Raw genomic sequence first — 20,755 nt, 5'->3', positions numbered from 1 at the left:
ACAGAGAGAGAGAGAGAGAGAGAGAAGAGAGAGAGGGAAGAGAGAGAAGAGAGAGAAAGAGAGAGGGAAGAGAGGGAAGAGAGAGAAGAGAGAGAGAGAGAGAGAGAGAGAGAGAGAGAGAGAGAAGAGAGAGAGGGAAGAGAGAGAAGAGAGAGAAAGAGAGAGGGAAGAGAGGGAAGAGAGAGAAGAGAGAGAGAGAGAGAGAGAGAGAGAGAGAGAGAGAGAAGAGAGAGAGGGAAGAGAGAGAAGAGAGAGAAGAGANGCTCATCATTTACTCACCCTCAGGTTGTTTCAAACCTGTATTAATTTCTTTGTTCTGCTGAACACACAAAAAAAAGATATTTGGAAGACTGTTTGTATTCAAACAGAACTGCTCCAGAACTGTGTTGTTTCCCAAATTCTTTAAATGATCTTATTTTGTGTTCTAGAGAACAAAGACGTATATATAGCTTTGAAACAACTTGTGGGTGAGTAAATGATGACAGAATTTTCATTTTTGGGTGAACTATTCCTTTAAGAGATACATCACAAAATGTAAATGGGTACAAGCCTGTTTATACAGAAGCTGCTCATTCTCTCGTGCATAGCAGAAAAGAATGTCAGTCAACTTCGTCCTGACATCCTCTTCCTGAAAGTATAGCATCTCTGGAAACCTGCACAGTCAAAAAGAAACCTACAGTAGAGACAGATGTCTGACTGTAATAACATATATATTTTCTATGTATTATTTCATAGTATACTATTATTTTCATAAGTGCAGAATAGTAACATTTAAGTATCAACAATCAATCAACATTTATTTATAAAGCCCTTTACAACACTCAAGGTGACCAAAGCGCTTTCCAATAAGAGCAAAACAAAACAATAAAGACAAAAGTATAAAAATACAACAAATTCAATAAACTAGAAACCAATAAATGCATAAAATAGACACAGAAATATCACAACAAGCCAGTCTGAATAAATAAGTTTTAAGCCTAGTTTTAAAAAAGCCCAGATCAGTAATGGTGCGCATATCGGGGGAAGCCTGTTCCAGAGTCTGGGGCCAGCTACAGAAAAGGCACGATCACCCCATTGTTTACTGTATACCTTGTCCTCGGGACTTCCAGCAAAAGTTGATTTGTTGACCTCAAGGACATATTTGGCTGACGAAGAACCATCATCTCAGTCAAATAAAGTGGGGCGAGGCCATTAAGAGCTTTAAAAACGAATAATACAAATTTAAAATCAACTCTGAACGAAACTGGAAGCCAATGGAGTGAATAGAGAATTGGGGTAATGTGCTCACGTCTGTGTGCATTGGTTAAAAGGCGCCGACGGGCTGCACCAACTGGAGACGACTAAGGCATGACTGTGAGACACCAACATGCAATGCATTACAAAAATCTATTCTTGAGCTAATAAAAGCATGAATAGCTTTCTCAAGGTCAGAGTGATTGAAAAATGGTTTGATCTGGGCCAAAAAACGTAACTGAAAAAAAACTTGCTCTAACCACGCTGTCAATTTGTTTATCAAATTTCAGACTTTTATCAAAAGTCAAGCCAAGATTCTTGACAGTTGGTCAGACGCGCCATAATCAGAAGTCACAGACTCTCCAAATAAATTGTATTCAGTCTTTCCTTCATTTAAGAGTAAGAGTAACATAAAAGTATGAGCAGGTGTTGTCCAAATTGTATGTGTGTGTTGGTCTCACTCTTACGTTCGTAACACATCCTGTTTGATCATCCCTCTGAGCTCCTTATCCTGAAAGAACTTATTCCATAAACTCTGAGAGAAAGAGAGAGAGACATAGAAGAACACAGAGAGTATTAAACATACTATTGTTCCAACATGTTTAAATTGGATTGTTATTGGATGTTCTCTCACCCCCTCATCCTGGGACAGTGGGTTGTTCACCACCAGGTCCTGTTGTCCAGCAGCTTTGCGAGGGTTTGTAATATGCTGTAGACAAACAGTCACGACTGAGTCTCAAACCCCACCAAATACACACCGAACAATGGACACATACGTACACATGTACACACATACCGTCTCCTTGATCTTCTCATACTGTGCTCTGAGCTCCTTGGTTCGCCTGATCCATTTACTCTTATCTTCTGGTAGTACATCCAGATAAAGCTGAAATCAACATAACCAAGCCTTATAACCTACATACTGTTTATATTCTTAAAAGGGAAGTGTGTACATTCCTTGGTGTTTCAAAATGTCCAACCTGGTTTAATTTGTAGAGACAAAGTAAGCTATTCATAGGCTGACTGACTAAAAAGCAAACAAGGTGACATATTTAACATTGCTGATTGTTTGGGTGGTCTAAAACATGTGAACTACTGGCTCAACCAATAGCGTGAGTTTGTGACAGGAACCCATTACCTTCCAGCACACGCTGCGAAACCGGCTGCTCCGTAACCTTCCGTTAATACCTGTTTGTCGGATCCTCGCCAGGTAGTTACTATTCTGAAACAAGTCATCCCACTCCTTACTGTAAAAAATGAGACAAACAGCAGGTTAAAAAAGCACAAATTATGAAATGAAGCATGCGGGAAAGATTTATCAATTGAGTAACCTGTATGACTGAAACGTAGACTCCGCAGCACTGTCCTGCGACTCTTCTGAAATTACAGAAAGAAAGACATTTTGAAATTACAGATGCAGTAAAGCAATAATAATAATGAGAATTAAGATTTACACTACTATAAAAAAGTGAAATGTGGGACAAGGCCCTAACGCAAGTACTTTAAATGGAAATATACTGTGTGTCTTACGATCTCTGTTCTTGTTATAGTTCTGTAGAGGGTCGTAACCCGTCTCCTGCTCGTCCGACTGCAGCGGATGTTGCGTTTCGAAATTTGGGTGCTGCATGTCCTGAGAAAGGAGAAGGAAGTACATACACGAGGGACTTCAACACGCACAAATACTTAGTTAAACATGGGAAAGAGAATATGACATCTGTGTTTTGGAGGTAAAACAACAGTACATCTATACTCACTGTTAGAATCGGCTGGTTCTCCTCATAGGCCTGGAGACCACAGTCCACTTACTATTAATCTGACAACAAACATCAGACAACAACAAATGAATAATTACACAAACCCCATTTATTATAAACAACCATTTCACTTCACTGTGACATTCAGCCGCTGAAAAAACTAAGAGACCACTCCAGTTTTGCCTTGTATTGTATATCTGCATGTTTTATGGCAATTCCAGTCTAGTATCTAATTGAATTTCAACAGAAACAAACCTCAGGAATAACAAAGTCACCCAACAGCAATATGAAAGACTGAGAAAACACAAAGATGCATGAAATTTGTAAAAATTAGGCTTATTCTATCATATATACATTTTTTTAATGGATCCTATAATACATATAAAAACTAATGGTGCTCTGATCAGGATTTTTGATAACCGTTCGTTAGAACAAGCATCAACCGATACGATCACCGATCACAGGATCTATATGAAGCCTTCTATTTATCATGTAGAATTATATATTCAACAATTTCAACGAAACAGTGTATATTATCTAATGAATTTGGAGATGAATGACATGTCTGTGTGACATATCATAGTATTGCTCTACACGGTCTACACGTTTTTTTGTGCCATTTTATTGGCTGCTATAGAGATCACCGATCAAGCTATTTAAAGCGATTATCGGCCAATAATGATCGGCGACCGATCGATCATAGCACCCTTTACAAAAACATTAATATTGTGCTTGTTTCCAGTATTCAAGATCTGCAAACATTCCACTTTTTTGTTATTTTGACCAGTTCGTCATGTTTCAATTTTCTGCATATAAAATTCATTTGTAATTTGTTGTTGCTAGTTCAGAGAATGAAACAAAAAATGTACCTAAAAACACCATTTTACCTACAAATAGTAAATTCAGAAAAACTGAAAATAATTTTGAAGTGGTCTTTTATTTTGTTCCACAGCTGTTCCTGTCAATTCATTTCAAAACTTAAAGGAACATTTCACCCAAAAATATAAATTCTGTCTCCATTTACTCACCCTCGAGTTGTTCCAAATCTGTATGTATTTCTTCGTTCTGATGAGACAAAGAAATATACCACTATGGTAGTCAATGGTGGCCAACAACTCTTTGGTTACAAGCGTTCTTCCAAATATCTTTCTCTGTGTTCAACTCAACAAAGAAATTCATACAGATTTGGAAAAACTTGAGAGGGTGAGTAATTGAAGACAGAATTTTCATTTTTGGGTGAACTGTACATTTAAGAGAAATCTCTTTGAGAAAACGGTGATGTTAACTGTTCATTAACAGTTCTTTCCAGAATTCAATTCTCTGTTCTTTATTTTTGGTAGGGAAAGCACGTTAAGCCCCAAACAGGTGCGACATGACAAGTTTAGTGCAGCAGCACTCGTCAAGGTTGGTTAGGATAGAAACTCAGCTTGCACGGAACAGAGTTTATCACCTGCCCCTTTGTCACATCGCATCTGGTTAACACACTGTTCTGAACGTTTTCCATTTGTCTGGATTAAACATCACATTGTATGATTTTAGTTAACATTGGTTCACAAAAGCATCGAAGTTTAGTTGCTAATTCAGGAGCAGAAATGGGTCAATATATGAGGCAAGAGGCCAGTGAGGAGATTGTTTCTAGATTCACAAAAGAAACATTAAATTTAATGAAGCGTGCCAGCAAAACAGCTCTTTAGATTTAATTAAAGCATGTGGGTGGCTGGTGCTATGAAATGAATTTACCATCAGTGCAGCAGGGGGCATTATGGACCATTACCTCGGCATTATATTTTTATGCATTTGGCAGACGCTTTCATCCAAATCGACCTTTATTGCATTCAAAGAATACATTTTATCAGTTCATGCATTTCTCAGGATTAAACCCATGACCTTGCAGTGCAACTCCATCTGCTACTGTGTTTGAGCTAAAATAATTATAAAAGAGTAAATCATTTGTGATTTTTAAGGTCCTACTTTGGTTTATTGAGTGTCCAACAAGTTTACGTACATACACGGTGTAAAAACACTTTCATTTTCTAATAATAGGCAGTTATTATTACCTTACTTCTTGACTGACTCTCAAATGATTCGTTTGGAGATTCATCGTCTAATCATCTCCTTTCTATCAGCCTACTCTGATCTGATTGGTCAGATGGTCTACTCTGCTGTGATTGGTCTACCGCGTGCAGTGTCGCAAATCCAGTACCTCAGAGATGATGTATTTTTGTAGGCTAACCCAGAAGTTAGCGCCGCACTGGTTCCCTCGACCAAAATCCTATGCATTTTTCCCATAGACTTTTGGAAGATCGCAAAAAATAAGCTCTGTGATTAACAAAGGTTTATGATGTTTACACGTTTTGTTTATGAAGATAATCTTTACAAATAAACACCACATTTGTTACTTTTGAAGCCGAAATACAATTAGCATAAGTAAAAAGCTAACACGATGCTATAAACAGACTACACTTAAGGTCGCTTGATAACAACGTCACCACCACCAAACCTCCGACAACTCTTTCAAACTTTATTAAAAATGTGTTCCCTGGTAAGTGATTTCTCCGTGAATGAATCCGCATCTAAGTTTTAAGAGATTTGTGCCATGTTGCATTATTTGTGAGCTTTATATGTGCGATGACGTCTAACATCCCCGCCAAAAGAAGAAGTCACTTTTAGCAACTTGTTAGCAACTGCCGTTTTTAAGACACAATAAGGCTTTAAAAAAAAGTCATAGAATAAAACATGAAAATATTTAAAGGTTTTGTTTCCCACAGACCTTATTTCGGGCGATTTACCAAAAACCCATTCAAAAAACCCCATAGACTTTGGAGCGATGGAACCGGAAGTCCTAAAATGCTAACGTAAAATACATCATCTCTGAGTCTCCCAATGGAACGTAGTCGGGTATAACACGGAGTGACGCAAATCTGACCCGAAACTGAAATTAGAATGACAGAAGACCCGTTCGCGTGATTCAGAGTCGACTCCTTTTTTCCCAAGCCAATAACTTTGTTATTCATTCACTTTTGGCTTTACAACTTGGCAGACTGCTTACACTCACACACATCAACAGTACACACTGCATGAAATGTAATTTTAAAGGGGTCATATGGCACAAATACATGTTTTTCTGTGTCTTTAGTGTGTTATAAGTTGCCCATGCATGTATTAGACACGTAAAATTGCAAAAATTAAAATGTCGGAACAAAAGATGCATTCTATCTAAAAGCGAATGCTCACCCAGACCTGCCTGAAACGCCTCGTGTAACCACACCCCCACAAATCTACATCAGTTCATGGTATGATTTGACTAAGACCGCCCAAATGTATACATAAGTAAGGTGGGTGTACCTGTCAGCACAATTGCTTTGGAGCCTGATGTTCCAAATATGGTAAGAGTCACATTTCCGTCACACGCTTGCAGTATTCGACCAATCACTACGAACTGGTTAACTGGCCAATCATAGCACACCTCGCTTTTCAGAGCGATGAGCTTTGTAAAAAATCTGCGCATTTCAGAGAGGAGGGGCAAAGAGGAGATACAAACATGCACGGTATGTGGAAAATACATTACAAACACAAAAGTACGTTTTTGAACCTTAAATCGTGTATACACATTGCATTACATCTAAAACAAACTAAAATATTTGTTTTAGATGTGTCATATGACCCCTTTAAAGACATTGTAATATTTACTCTAAGCAAAAAAACAGAATTTTTTTACCAAAAAAAAAAATACTTATTTCCAAACCATTAAAAATTTTACATTTTACTGTACATGTTTATGTACATTTTGTATGTAAATTAATAAAATGCAGACTTTAAACATACAGTCCTAACACAAACAATGCGTTCTCATTGGAGCTGTTTGATATAAGGGACCCTTGTTCCACAGCACTGACAGCTTGTGAGTATACGCACTGACAGTGCCAAGCGCTGTTTGGAGGTGATTCCGAGCCATTTCAATCCCAAAATACCCCAACTGCAACCCTGCCTGTCCCACTAAAAGTACAAACGAATTCTTGTGACAGTACTGGCTTCTAGCTAAACTGGCTGGTCTGCATTCATGTTATATTTTCAAACCTAAACCAATTCTTTTCTTTTTAATCAGGCTGCATTTGGTTCTGGACGTTCACAACCTCCAGCAAACCTCCTTTATCAATTATGCAGATAAACTAATAAACACTGATCTAATATCTTAGCACGCCAACACACAGCACATGAGGCTCATGCATTTTATATGACGGTGGTTTATTAGCAGATTTGTTGAGAGATAATGCCTGGAGATTGCCCTTGGGGTGTGGTGGCAGAACAAAGAAGCAAACAAACTAAATAAACTAGAAGTGGGAACCAGTCCAATCACTAAAGTGTCTGGAAATGTAAAATGGAACGGAATGAAATGTTAAATGTGTTTTATTACCACGCATACCTCTTTTTTATGTGCTTGGATGGTTGCCAGCCAATTAAATTTGTGCATTAGCTTTGATACAACAGAGATTCCCTGGATCATTTACAGTAAAGTACAGTGAAAGAAATGACTATAATTCCTCAGGGACAGCTATGAATAATTAAGTCAGACATATGGATAATAATTAAATATGCTTAAAATAACAATATGAATATACTTGACCTGCGTTGTCCCTTTCAGAGAAACAAAGGAGTGGAGTCCGAAGCTATTCACGTAAATTGCGATTAAGCAAAACAAGTAAATACAAACATTAATGTCTCTATAGAATTTGCTAGAAAGAAGTAAAAGTGAGACTAATGTATGTAATGAATAAAAATAAGTGGTATACATGAACTACTTGAACTATTGCTTCATATGTTTTTACCACTGAATTGTCTGCATCTGTTGTCATAATTTCAGGCTAAAAGTAACACCGATTCAATCACTCCTAAAATGAAACATGCATATTTGATTTTCAATATAAAGACACAGCAAGCATTAAATATTCACCATTTTCACAGTTTAAAAGCCAAGTTTTTTTTATTTTTCTGTGTTGTTTTAAAAGTTAATGAGTAATCGTGTTAAATAATCGGGATCTCAATAATGGCCAAAATAATCGTGATTATGATTTTTGTCATAATTGAGCAGCCCTAATTCTAAAGTAGCTACGCTCAAAGGTCAAGAAAGACCAATGTTTAGTAGGGTTGCCATGTATGTTTTAAGAACACTGATATTTATAATAACAACCCTCTTGCTCATAAGATAAGGTGTCACTGTGGACATTTTGTTCAGATTCTGCCATTGATCATTCAATTTTATTCACACGATACAAAGATATTAAAATAACATTTACCCTTTTTATTAAGGGTAAAACATACATGATGAACTCCTAAATAAATGTGGAACTGTGAAAACCTTTGAAACAGAAACCTGCACCAAAGCTAAACAAAGCAACACAGCTTCCTGAAAAAAATCTCACAACTGCAATAAGGTAGGAAAAACATTAAACAACAAAGCTATTAGTAAAAAATGTTAATAAGAATAACAACATATTCTAGCGTTGTTCTACAACATGAAACCTGTTTGTGAATTACGATTAGGGCTGGACAATCCTCTGCAATAGACACATGAGTTTCATAAGAGAACGCAATTGAGAAAAACTACATTACAGTGAAAGGTTTGTGGGTGCAGCATAGGAAAAGACTTACAGATGCAAACCAGTCCTAAACCTGTTTAAACACACTCACATGACTTCACTTCATCAGCCAATTACAGATCAGGACTCCTGCACCAATCGCATGACTCCCTGGAATTCTATCAGATCCATTCTATCCAACGTTATGTAAACGCAGCACATTACAGCAGCAAACTGCCTTACAATATAAAAGAATCTTTCGGTTAAAAAAAACAAAAGTTGCTTTCATTTATGTAGGCCTTAAATACTGCTGCATGGATTTAAGACACAAGACAGATCTCTTAACCTCAAAACAATACACATTTTCTTGAGCATAAATTAAAGTCCATTAAAAAGGAATTGGTCATAATCTTTAAGGCGTAAATTAGATATTCATTATGTCACCATGCCTGTGTGTGCGCGAGTATGAATGTGTGCTGGTGCCTGGTCTTGTGATGGTAGAGCAAAGTCTTGTTCTGCGGTTTAGCCTTTGTACCCTCAGGTCCAAAGCTAAACAATATATTTCTACAAACATGCTGTTCTTCTTCACAAGCAGACCATAATGTTACTTAGAAAATATTACCAAAATCTTTAAAGGGGTCATATGGCGCGAACACGTGTTTTTCTGTGTCTTTGGTGTGTTGCCCATGCATGTATTATGGCCTCTTTCCACAGCAAAGGCGGCACAGAAACCGAATCTGAAGCAGCATAAATGTGTATTTACACAGACCGTTAATGCGGTTCTAAAGCGGCATAAATGCATTTTACACAGGAATTAAAATTATGCGAAATAATGCTGAACATAACCACAAAAGCACTGTTCTAACTATATGCTATAAAATAATACCTTAAATTAAACGATATAAACAAAAAAATACTGACACACTAATAATAACAATGCATACTTTAGGATAAAAACAATATTAGGCTATAAATGAAACATTTTAAATGAATTCCTAGCTAACAAAAACTCCATAGAAATTTGATATTATCGGGCACCTCACCACATATTGAAAGATGCCAAAATTAGTTTTAAAGAGCCAGAAAGTCACTGTCGACCAGGTAAATGAACAGTTCCGGTGTTACAGTAAATGTTACCAGATCGTTGTCGTGTATGAAATATTGTCCTCAATGAGATGCTTTTGGATATAACATTATAACGACAAAATAATTTGTCGTTATATTTGTCGTATTGCATTTCAATCCTAGCCCGATGAGACCCATATCATTTACGCTCCTAGGGCCGGGCATCTGTGCACAAGCGCAACTGTCCCCACTCATACTGTCCTCACTTTACGATCTGGACCGAAGCACACTTACATTATTATGATCTGACTGTTTTGAGGTAAACAGTAAGAAAATCACACACACTCTCATCACAATATAGAGTAATGTTAAGCTTGTGATTTATAATGTGTTCGACTTCATGTGCGTGTTGCGCAGACCCATCCGCTTAAGTAACACGAGAGCTATTTAAATAACTCCTGCGGTATGCAGCACTGCATAATGTCCGACAAACCTAATTTGAAGCCGTTTGAGACGCGGTAACACACGTCTGCATGTGATCCTGTCCCACGTATCGGAAGGTTTTTTTACTTAAGAAGCTTCCTGCTGACATGACAATGACATAGTTTAGAGCGGCTTTAATGCACCTTCATTTACACTAATCCTGAGCCGCATCAGAGTCGCCTTTGATACTAGGCTCCGAGGAGGGTCAGAGCCGGCATATTTTAGATCGGCTTTCATGCGGCATTGCGTCTTTACACAGAAATTGAATCTGCCACAGAGATGCCTTAACTCGCCTGTGTAAAGAAGCCATTAGACACGTAAAATTGCAAAAATTAAAGTGTCGGAACAAAAGATGCATTCTATCTAAAAGCGAATGCTCACCCAGACCTGCGTGAAACGCCTCGTGTAACCACACCCCCACAAATCCACGTCAGTTCGTGGTATGAGTTGACTAAGACTGCCCAAATGTATACATAAGTAAGGTGTGCGTACCTGTCAGTACCAGAGCCATTGAGAGAGAGAGTCGCATCAACTTCGTTGACTCCAATGGAATAGTTTTTTCACAGCAATGGAGGCTCTCAATAGTTCCCGTAAGTTACTAGTAACGCATATGGACCTGCGACTAAACATACCAACTGAGGTAAACTTCTAACCCATTTAAAGACGAAAGCCATTTAATGAATAAAAAATGAAAGAACTAAAGCATTTAAAGAGAAAACATAACTTCCTGGAACTATCTGAAGGCTCCACGAATCACGTGACGCTCCAGCGTTTTGGACTTCCGTTGACAGAACTCTCTCTCTCTCAATGGCTCTGGTCAGTACTATAGAGGGTATGCACGTGTCGTCACTTTCCCACGTGAGCACGCCGGAATGCGCCTGCTTGAGTGGTAAAACACTGGGCAAAATGAATGGTTACAATATCATTAAACGCAATTCCGCGCAACATTTCAGTGTCTAAGAACACCTGATTCCTTTGTAATTCGTAAGGTAGTCGTAAGGATCACCGTCGAGTCCAGCTGCTTGTAGTTTCAGCAAATAATTGCGTGTTTTAGTCCCGGTTTTTTGTTCCTCCTATTGAATGCAGCCATATTGCCTTAGTTTTACCCCTCAAGGGAGCGTGTCCCAACGTGTTCATGTGGGAAAGTGACGCCAATGCATATCCTCTATTGCTTAGGAACCCGATGTTCCAAATATGGTAAGAAGCGTTACATTTCCGTCACACGCTTGCAGTATTCGACCAATCACAACGCACTGGTTAACTGGCCAATCATAGCACACCTCGATTTGCAGAGCGATGAGCTTTGTTAAAAATCCACGCGTTTCAGAGAGGCGGGGCAAAGAGGAGATACAAACATGCACGGTATGTGGAAAATACAGCGTTTTTGAACCTTAAATCAAGTATACACATTAAATTACATCTAAAACAAACCATAATATTCGTTTTAGCCATGTCAAATGACTCCTTTAAAGGATTAGAGATAGGGGTTATATAGGTGTTTCCCCCACCAAATATAACAATACCATCTTTTTCTAACCACTTCACAATATTCATATTTGCAAATTTCATCTCTGAAGTTTAATGTTTTCCTGCCTGCTTTTAGTTTAAAGTGAACAATGTTGTTTTAAATCATTAACACCTCTATCAGAGAGAGTATAGGGAAATTACTACTGTTAACACTTCCCCAAAAGAGAACTGGAAATTTACATAACTATTATGGACACATGCCTCCAACACCATTCATTATTGCTAGACGAAACACATAATCTTCCCTAACAACAGGGCCAATAAATTAAAATTATTAAATAGTACATCATATAGGCATTAAAGTTATCAATCAGAGACCGAAACTCATAAGCAGTTTCTCATAAGCTACGACGAATTTCAAAGTAAACGTTATAATCACGTATTATAATTATTTTAAATGCAAGTTCCCGACACATAGCTGTGGTCTTTACAAATAAATGTAACCTAAAATGTAACAGAAAGTATTCAATAAAGCCATATTGATGGACAGCAAAGGCCTTACGGGGCAGGTTCAACACTTCCGATAATATTGCACAACATTTCACACACTTGACGTCTCTGCATTCAGGTTTGACGAGCACGTCGACAATCGTAAATCGCAGTTTCAGGGATAAAGGGATATCGGCTTATATTTTACCTGCAAAGCTTCACGCGGGTCTGCCCATTCTGTCCCTGCAGTGTGCATGTAAACACGCTCGAGCGAGTCAGGCGGAAGTGCCGCACAACAGCTGATCAAACACGTGACTCTGAACGGCCAGCCAGCGCGAGGCTTGAAGCGTCTCTGCGGGTGGTGAGGTTGCTGTTTAAATCGATATTTTAGCGTTTTAATGTGATAAACCACGAAAAAACATGTTTTGTACTTGCGCAGCAGTGACGGCTGTACCATTTTAACTCAATACAAAAATGTACTGTGGCATTACCACGAAACAGTGATTTTTGACAGTATTGAATTGCTTGACAGTATTGATGTTTGACAGAACTGAAGGCTAAATTAGTTGAGATTATTTTAGTGCAAACATATATTTAGCTCAGACACCAAATATTAACAAACACCATGGCACTATTTTGTCAGTGGCTTTATAATAATCACGACAATGACGGATGGCCACGTTTTTAAAAAGGTTTTTATCCATTAGTGTAGTCATTATATTGATCAACAGCTATCCTTTATATCCATATCCTTAGCAACCACATTGGGACTGAAATATCTCTTCTTTTCAATTAAGATGGTTAATCTCAATAATGACCACCTAATGAATGTAACTTAATTTGAGATGGTAAAATGGTGGCTTTGGGCAACAGCATTGTCACGTGATTATGCTAATAATATCCTATTATCACAGCAGTCACAAACAAAATAAATTCAATATTTTTTATAACACAATTTCTACGTATGGTTGAATTCATTCTGGTTTTTGAGTCCAATCACTCTAAATATCACCGACAATACAGCTTTATTGTAAATCAATGTTCCGTCGGTAGGGAGAGAAATTTAGTAATGTCCTGTTTGTTTCTAAAGATACATAACACATCACTGTTTCTGGGTCACTGGCAACAGCTTCTGTAAAAGACAATACTGCTTAGTTGAATAGGCTACTGTTAACATAGATTAACAAGATTCAATTGTAATACACTGAGTGTTTTAACATAAAATGAAAGACAAAGCTAAAATAATAGCTCTCCAGAATAGCAGATTCCCAAAATTAATATAACATTTTCAAAGAAGAACAGTCATGTTTATGCTTTCCGTGGCTTTTCCATCATCCAAATTCGAAAGTCTGTTAGTGTAAGAATTTTTTTTTGTGCAGAATAATACATTTATGCCGTTGTTTTACTAGGCAGGCTCACTGCTGTATATTTGTCTATAGTATATTTTTAGGAGTTTATAAACTGGCAGTGGGCGGGGCTTTCATCAAGCTCCTCCTTACATGGGAGCCCCTCCTCTTTAATAGTTATAGTAAAACGAGTTTGTGTTGATGCGTTCTGCTCCACCACACCAATGTCTTCCGTCTCTGTATTCTCTTTCTCCTCTGTCCTCTGATTATTTGTCTTTGTTTCCCTGCAATCTCCATCATCCTCTGCCTCCATGTAATCATCCTCTCTAATATCGTTCTCGTTTCCTTCTGTTCTCTGATCATTGTCTTTTTCACTGGGCCAGTTGTGACCATGGAAAAAGCAGAGGACTGTCTCTTTGGCTACACCCAGTTGAGCAGAAAGTGTATGAATTGCCTCTTGATCTGGATGTAGTCCAACTTCCTGAATGAAGCTTTGCAGGGTTGCATGGGCTTCTGGTGGTAAAGGCCTGCCTCCAAGACTTGGGCCCATGTGAGTTGTGTCGCTGTAACTTCCAGTGAGTTGGTGCTGTGCAAAGGATTTGTGGTGCTGAGGTAAAATTTGATGCGGTTGTTGATGCTGCTTTAGAGGTGTCATATGCTGTGGTATCACCTTGGGAAAATAAACAGATTGTGGGAAACATTTTACAGACAATACTGATATGTTGTGTATAGAAACAAAAAAAAACCATAATCCTATTTGCCATATTTTCAAGGTTTTTGTTAGAAAGGTATTATACTGTAGGGATGTGTATGTACAGTATGTGCATGTAAACTCACCTGCAATGGTTCAGTTAGCGGTCTTGTGTATTTTTCTGGAAAGAGTGTCTGCCCGGTATTGCTCTCTTGGTCGTAAATAGCATCTCGTTCTGATTGGCGGAGATTTAGGAACTGACGTATCAAAGTAAGATTTTCCCACAGTGTACGGTTCTGCGGGGATGGCTCCTCTTTCCAGCGTAGCAGCTCACACAGCCAGCCCTAACAGACACGCAAACATATTTACTCCATCTTCCATCGTCAGTTTCGTTCAGATTAGTTTAATGTCCATTAACACACACGCACCTGGCTTTTGGCTGCGGAGACTTTAGCGAACAAAGCCTGTGACACTTTGGCTCGTCTCATTTCTTGCTGTATTTCGTCATAGATCCCGGAGTGTATCCCAAAATCATCACATTCCACCTTCACTACAATCTCCTTGGCGACAGGTGAAAGTTTAGCCTGTAGGAAGACAGATTTCTTATTATTACATAAATAAAAATAGTATGCACGCATTAAAGGTCCAGTGTATGAAATTAAGCGGCATCTAGTGGTGAGGCAGAATTGCAACCACCGGCTCACTCCACCTCCCTTTCGAAGCACTACGGTGTAAGATGTTGTCACCTTTTAGCTTCTTTGCCGAAAGAGATAACATAATTACAGTCTGTTCGTTTAGGGTTACTGTAGAGACAACATGGCGAATTCCATGCAAGCGGATCCGTGGTATATGTATATAGAAATAGCTCATTCTAAGATAATAAAAACATAACGTTGTAAGTTCTTTATACACTTCTGTAGTCATGGTTATGTATATTATATTGTATTTTTGTCACTGGACCTTTAAAAAATGGCTTTTGAATTAGAATGAGAGTGAACCTGGATCGGCAGAGGCGAAGTGGTGCTGTAGCTACTGTTGATGTTACGTTCTCTTTCTTCTAAATAGATGGAGTCTCTCTGGCTCTGTGGCAGCTGCAGGAAGCTTTGCATGGCCCTGAGGTTCACCAAAAGAGACTGAGATGCACACCGTGGGTCCTCCTCTTTGCGCAAAATCTCTGAAAGTAAGCCCTAACACAGACAAATACATGTTATGTCATCGTTTATTGTAAAGCTGGAACATTCTCAATGCCATTCTGTTGCACAACACTAAACTACCTGAGTCCTATTAATGGCCACTCGTGCAAACACTGCTTGAGAAACCCCTGCCCTCTTCAGCTCCTCGCGCACCCAGTGGTAGATTTCGGGTGTCACATCAGTGACAGGAGAGGGACATTGAGTTACTGTAGGCGGGGACACATTGCATTTGGTTGGAGTCCTTAGTGGTGCGGGTTGAGCCCCGTGTGGGTTCGTGTGAGCGTGTGCGAGCAGTTGAGACATGGCATGCTGCTGTGAGAGGAGCTGAGCCATCACTAAACCAGGCATTCCAGCTTGCATCTGTACAAAGCCACGTGGCTCCGCCCCACTACTTTCCATTGGTTGCTGGTAGTCAGTGGGTTTGCTACAGGATGAGAGTTGGCTGCAACGCCTGTCCATCTCGCCTGAGAGAAAATAAACAATTGATGTTTGTGTTTTAGTAGTTCAGTCACAGTGTTGATATGATCAAACTAGGGTCCTGTTAGTTTACAGCCAATGTCATGTTATTGCCTGGTTTCACAGACAAGGTTTAAGACTAGTCCCAGACTAAAATGACAGTGTGAATTGTCTTTACTGAAAATAAATTGCCCTGACATATCTTAAAATATGTCATTGCCATTGTTTTGTGTCAAGATGCACACCAGTAATGTTTTTATCTGAGACATTTTAATAAAAAATGTGTCTTGTCTGTGAAACCGGGCCTAAATATGTTGAGTTTATATGCTTTTAAACCAAAAACAGGCTTGAAAAGCTAGGTTTATATTATATACACTAGATAGAGTGATACTTTATTCTTTTTTGGTGAACTGTTTTAAAAAAAGGAAAGCAGCATTGTTACTCACCCGTCATAGATTTGGTCCTCTTGTAGTGTTTGTACCACTGGCCGAACTCTTGACATCTCGCAGCAGAGATGCTGGCATAGTAAGTGCCATTTACCACTGATGAAATCATGCTCTTTAAATACACATTAAGAAAAGATAAGATTCATGCGACAGAGCCAAAACCAAAGTGTCCAAAGTGTAAGGATGTGTTTAATATTTTTTATATTTCCTTGCTAAACTGATTTAATAGCTTGTTCTTAAATCTAGGGGTGAATCTTATTGATAGAGTATATTCTTCACTGGAGACAGCTTTAATGATCACAGCACTTCTCTAGAATCATTGTGCCCTTAAATATACTTCACCCAAAAATGAAAATTATGTATACATTTCTTTGTTCTGATGAACACAGAGAAAGATGTTTGGAATAATGCTTATAACCAAACAGATCTCAACACCCATTGACTACCATAGTAGGAAAAAATACTTTATAATTTTTTTTGTTCTGTTGAACACAAAAGAAGACATTTCGAAAAATGTAGGACAGCAAACAGTTCTGGGGCACGTTTGACTATCATTGTTTTTTTCCTACTATGGTAGTCAATGGGTGTTGAGATCTGTTTGGTTATAAGCATTATTCCAAATATCTTTATATAAAACTCGAAGGTGAGTAAATGATGACAGTATTTAATTTTTGGGTGAAGTATCCCTTTAAGTGAGATCCTTGTTATTGCATATGCTTTTGGATTGGAACAATTGGATTGTTTTCAGATTGTATGGATGGTGTATTGTGAATATACTTCACAAGTTACAGAGTGCGTTTGAGAGTGTGTTTTGTGTACCTGTGATAATGGACACTCTTTAGCCAATGAGCTCTGATTCATCTCTTTCAGTAGCTCCTTGAGGGCATTTCTGACAGTAGAATGAGTCCACTGCTCAGCCGGCAAGTCCTCTAATTTAGAAACACTGAGAGAAAGAGAGACTGAGTCAGTTAGAAACACAGTTTACCACAATCATTAATAAATTACTTCAAGTAAATTTCACTGTGTGGGACAGTAATCCAAAATTATTATTATTATTTCACAACATGCTATTTCAAGTATTTTTGCTCAAGGCTTGAGTAACTATAATGACTTTAATAATTGTACAATTATTATTAATGCTAAAATCATTAGTAAAAATAATTGTTAATCCTAAATCAGGAAAAATAAAGCGGCTTTAAATATCACAGAGAGTAGTTCATCATTATGATAAATCACGTAAGTGGCTGTTCACACGGACTGGATTCTTGTGTAAACACGCTAGATAGACATTTGATCGCTGCAGTGCGTCTTATTGTGTGTCATTGTCTCACGCCATGAGCTCTTTGTTTTTGAAATTGAGAATGCATTGTGAAAGAACGGCTTGAAAGTTGAATGTTAAACTTCAAATAGGTGTGTGTACATGCATGTTGTACCTGTTCAGCTTTATTCTTAAGGTGACAACATGGTAAAGGTCTTCAAGCATGTCTCCTACTGTTGCGTCTAAGGTGTCTGTCACAGTGGACAGGGGAACAGGGTTCCAATGACCAACTTGAATCTGGCCTAATGCAGACATGTATAAATATGACATGCTTTATTATGGATATTCAATTTATGTTTAGATCCAGGGTCATCAACATAGGCCTACTATTTGTTTGTAAATGTTAATTAACTTTAAATGTCTATTTAATTGCTTTCAGTCTAAACACCCAAATTACTTCATATTATCAAAAAACATGTTAATTAACTGTAAGTTGATATATGTGTCCAACACTCACATGTTGATGACCCCTTGAGTTTGTGTGCGGGCACATGTGTACCTGTAGCCAGCGCAGCTGCAGTGTGCGTGTACCCCAGCTCTTGTAATGCGGCTTCTGTAATCTGGCTGAACAGCAGGTCTCTCCTCAACAGAACAAATTCTGTGTGCTCTGATCGCTTCCTCTCTGAGGGAGGTGCATCACCATGTTCCACCATACAGAACACAGGTAGCAGATTGCCTGTTTGAAAGGAATTATGAATGAGTGTCTGTTTGTATTGAACTATAAATGTCTTTGCTTTGTGTGAGTATTCCTGTAGATACCTTTGGGTCTGACGGTGTGTGGTGATGTTTGTTTGGAGGCCAGGCTCACAGGTGTGACACCAGCTACAGGTACATCTTTAGCATTCTCCATACGGGCCATTTTACAAGGAGGATAAGAAGATGGTTCACAAAGAACTGGTGCTTGGTTGTTACTCGTGGTTGCTAAATGGTCCATCATTTTGATGCTCAGCTATCACAAACTACAGCAAAAGAGATCATTAAAGATATAGAGAAGCAAGATTAGTAGAAACATTAAGTGCATTTACATTAAAAAAGCTTTTGCTACTCTTTAGTCAAGGTTGAATAGGTCTGGCTCGTTAGTACGAAGGTTATAGTTTGTGGTTCTCCACAGGGGGACCGTGGCCCATAAGGGGGCCCTAGATGACTTCCAAGTGGACCTCAGGATGACTAATAATTTAAAATGAGCATTGCAATACATAAAAAAATCTAACCAAGATCTTTCTCATTATTTGTCCATTGTTATTGAATAAGCACTTTTCCAGGTAATGTCAAGCTCTGAAATATTTTATTGGGTAGAAATTTTGAGTTTTTGTGGGGGGCCTTTGAATATTGCTGAATACAGTGGGGGGCCTTGGAGTCAAAAAGGTTGAGAACCCCTAGTTTAAAAGCAGTTCACCAGCTAAACAATACGAACAGCGAGAATAATAGCAGAATAATAAGTATGCATAACAATAGTGATGCTTCGCTTTGCAAGCATCACTATAAAAAAGATGCTGCAGGGTTTTTTAATATGGAAAATTTCAGCTTGCTACAGCTCTCCTATATGAAGGATGCTATATATGTTTAGAGACTCAAAAACCCTGGATATACATAATTCATGCATAAATGCAATGAATTTGCACATGCTAAAATGATTTGAGTATGCACATATCATATGTTCGAAGTACATCTGCCATTTGTTTTTATTATTATGTTTTAATTTCTAAATATTTTAAACATTATGTTTTTGTTGTAGATAAGCAATATGACTAAACAGTCACGTTTGCCAGAAATACATTAACATTTTGAATACAAAAATATCGTACATCCTCTCGGACCCCAAACATATAGCAGTCATGAGGGTTAAAGATATTTTTATTGATTAGTTTCTGTTTATAAAGCACTGCTACAGGTGCTGCATCTATGCCTAACCTGTCCTTTATTCCTGCCATCGTCAAAATAATCTCGCCTTTCTTCAATCGCCACAGAACGACCACAATCAATCACTCACTGCGGTGCCGTTGGGTTTATTCCTCCAGACGCGCTCCCGAACATGCCAGTAGATCGAGCGCGCGTCCCGGGATCGCTCACAAACGCTCGCTCCACAATGAACGCGACTCTCCGGTAGCAAAAAATGTTTTATTTCGTACATAAATGTTCAGACAGCTCCCTTGCCAACGGAAAAATCAAGAAAGTCAAGAAAATAGGATAACAGAGAGAAAAACTGCTCGCAGCGCACACAGACGCGTAATTAAACCTCTGGGCGGCCCCATTCACGTGATGTCATCGTAATGTGAACCAATCAGCTGTCAGCGGAAATGCCTCCTGTCAGAGCGGATCTGTAATTACAGCTGCATAATTCGCATTCAGCAGGGTTACAAATACCGCACGTCTTAAAATGCTATTAAAATGCTCTAATGATTGCCTGTAAGTGCAGTTACAGTATGTTAGTAAGCACTGTTGCTGCATTTCAATAGTCCTATTTTAACGAATAACATTCTGTATTTTAAAATGTAAAATTAAATGTATAATTTAAGTGTAAATGACGTACTTCACTATCCGTGAGTAACGTCATCGTAGTCATAAATGTCATTAAAACATTAAACTGTTAGTGTTGATTCATAGTGGCTTAATAATTATATTTATTCAACAGTTCACTTAAACGCTCATCAGTTCACATGTTCATGCTTGTCCTCAACATATACCTTGTATTTGTTCTTGCTTCTTGATCTGAGCCTCTTGTCCCAGTGACCCAATAAGTTATGAGTGTGTGTGTGTGTGTGTGTGTGGGGGGGGGGGGGTTGCATTTAAATGACAGTTACATTCATGTGTTCATTTACAGATTGTCTGTTTTGAAAAATGTTAATCAGCCTCATCTTAGGTTTTCTCATTAATGTTTGTTTGCACCTGAGCACATGACAGTCACCACATGTGGCAATCATTCTGTTACATAATAATGAGCTTCATTTGTGTCTTTAATTACATTGCGTATTAACTAACCCACATGCAAAAACACATTTCCTGTCACATAACTGTGAACCGATTTAAATATGCTAAATTGTCAAACATGTTAAATGTATCATGGCAACAGAATTATTTCAGTTATGACTGTGTTCTCTCTAAATGGCAGTTTACTCCTTTCTGGCATGAAATAGAAACTTACTGTCAACATAATATTTGTTTAATTTTAGTTTGCTTTATGAGTGACACTATTCTTCAGTGGTTTGCCTTGATTATTATTCATATAAATTAATATTTT

General features: G+C 38.2%; 3 protein-coding genes across 3 annotated transcripts in view; 1 reads left to right on the top strand and 2 right to left on the bottom strand.

Moving 5' to 3' along the window:
• The window catches only part of tbc1d5 (TBC1 domain family, member 5), a 22,084-nt gene extending 9,708 nt beyond the window's left edge, over positions 1-12,376 (bottom strand). The window contains exons 1-9 of the mRNA XM_057354209.1: positions 12,276-12,376; positions 2,988-3,046; positions 2,764-2,863; positions 2,565-2,610; positions 2,372-2,480; positions 2,030-2,119; positions 1,868-1,942; positions 1,701-1,768; positions 551-653 (exon numbers count right to left, since the gene is read on the bottom strand). Coding sequence (XP_057210192.1) covers positions 551-653; positions 1,701-1,768; positions 1,868-1,942; positions 2,030-2,119; positions 2,372-2,480; positions 2,565-2,610; positions 2,764-2,860 — 588 coding nt within the window. The 5' untranslated portion in view covers positions 2,861-2,863; positions 2,988-3,046; positions 12,276-12,376. The remainder of the gene's footprint in view (positions 1-550; positions 654-1,700; positions 1,769-1,867; positions 1,943-2,029; positions 2,120-2,371; positions 2,481-2,564; positions 2,611-2,763; positions 2,864-2,987; positions 3,047-12,275) is intronic.
• Positions 12,334-20,755, top strand: part of kcnh8 (potassium voltage-gated channel, subfamily H (eag-related), member 8) — a 46,128-nt gene continuing 37,706 nt past the window's right edge. Inside the window, exons 1-2 of the mRNA XM_057354205.1 lie at positions 12,334-12,428; positions 15,170-15,284. The gene's annotated coding sequence lies outside the window, so the exon portion shown is untranslated. The remainder of the gene's footprint in view (positions 12,429-15,169; positions 15,285-20,755) is intronic.
• Positions 13,053-19,767, bottom strand: satb1a (SATB homeobox 1a). The gene is made up of 11 exons (XM_057354210.1): positions 19,508-19,767; positions 18,277-18,476; positions 18,017-18,193; positions 17,633-17,759; positions 17,019-17,142; positions 16,200-16,311; positions 15,379-15,761; positions 15,103-15,291; positions 14,533-14,688; positions 14,251-14,448; positions 13,053-14,083 (listed from the first exon to the last, which is right to left on the bottom strand). Exons 2-11 carry the CDS (start codon positions 18,452-18,454, stop codon positions 13,514-13,516), a joined length of 2,214 nt encoding a protein of 737 aa, XP_057210193.1. The 5' UTR covers positions 18,455-18,476; positions 19,508-19,767; the 3' UTR covers positions 13,053-13,513.

The sequence above is a fragment of the Triplophysa rosa genome, linkage group LG16 (genome assembly GCF_024868665.1).
Source record: "Triplophysa rosa linkage group LG16, Trosa_1v2, whole genome shotgun sequence".
Classification (NCBI taxonomy): domain Eukaryota; kingdom Metazoa; phylum Chordata; class Actinopteri; order Cypriniformes; family Nemacheilidae; genus Triplophysa; species Triplophysa rosa.
The sequence above is the reverse complement of the archived record's forward strand: the minus strand, read 5'-3'. Positions and strand labels throughout refer to the sequence as shown.

Bases quoted from the DNA above. Each gene is read 5' to 3' on its own strand.
- satb1a (XM_057354210.1), bottom strand. From the start codon at position 18,454: ATGATGGACCATTTAGCAACCACGAGTAACAACCAAGCACCAGTTCTT. The intron at 18,194-18,276 runs GTATCTACAGGA...CCTTTCAAACAG, and splicing joins ACACACCGTCAGACCCAAAG to GCAATCTGCTACCTGTGTTC. The intron at 15,292-15,378 runs GTAGTTTAGTGT...TGTCTGTGTTAG, and splicing joins TGGCCATTAATAGGACTCAG to GGCTTACTTTCAGAGATTTT.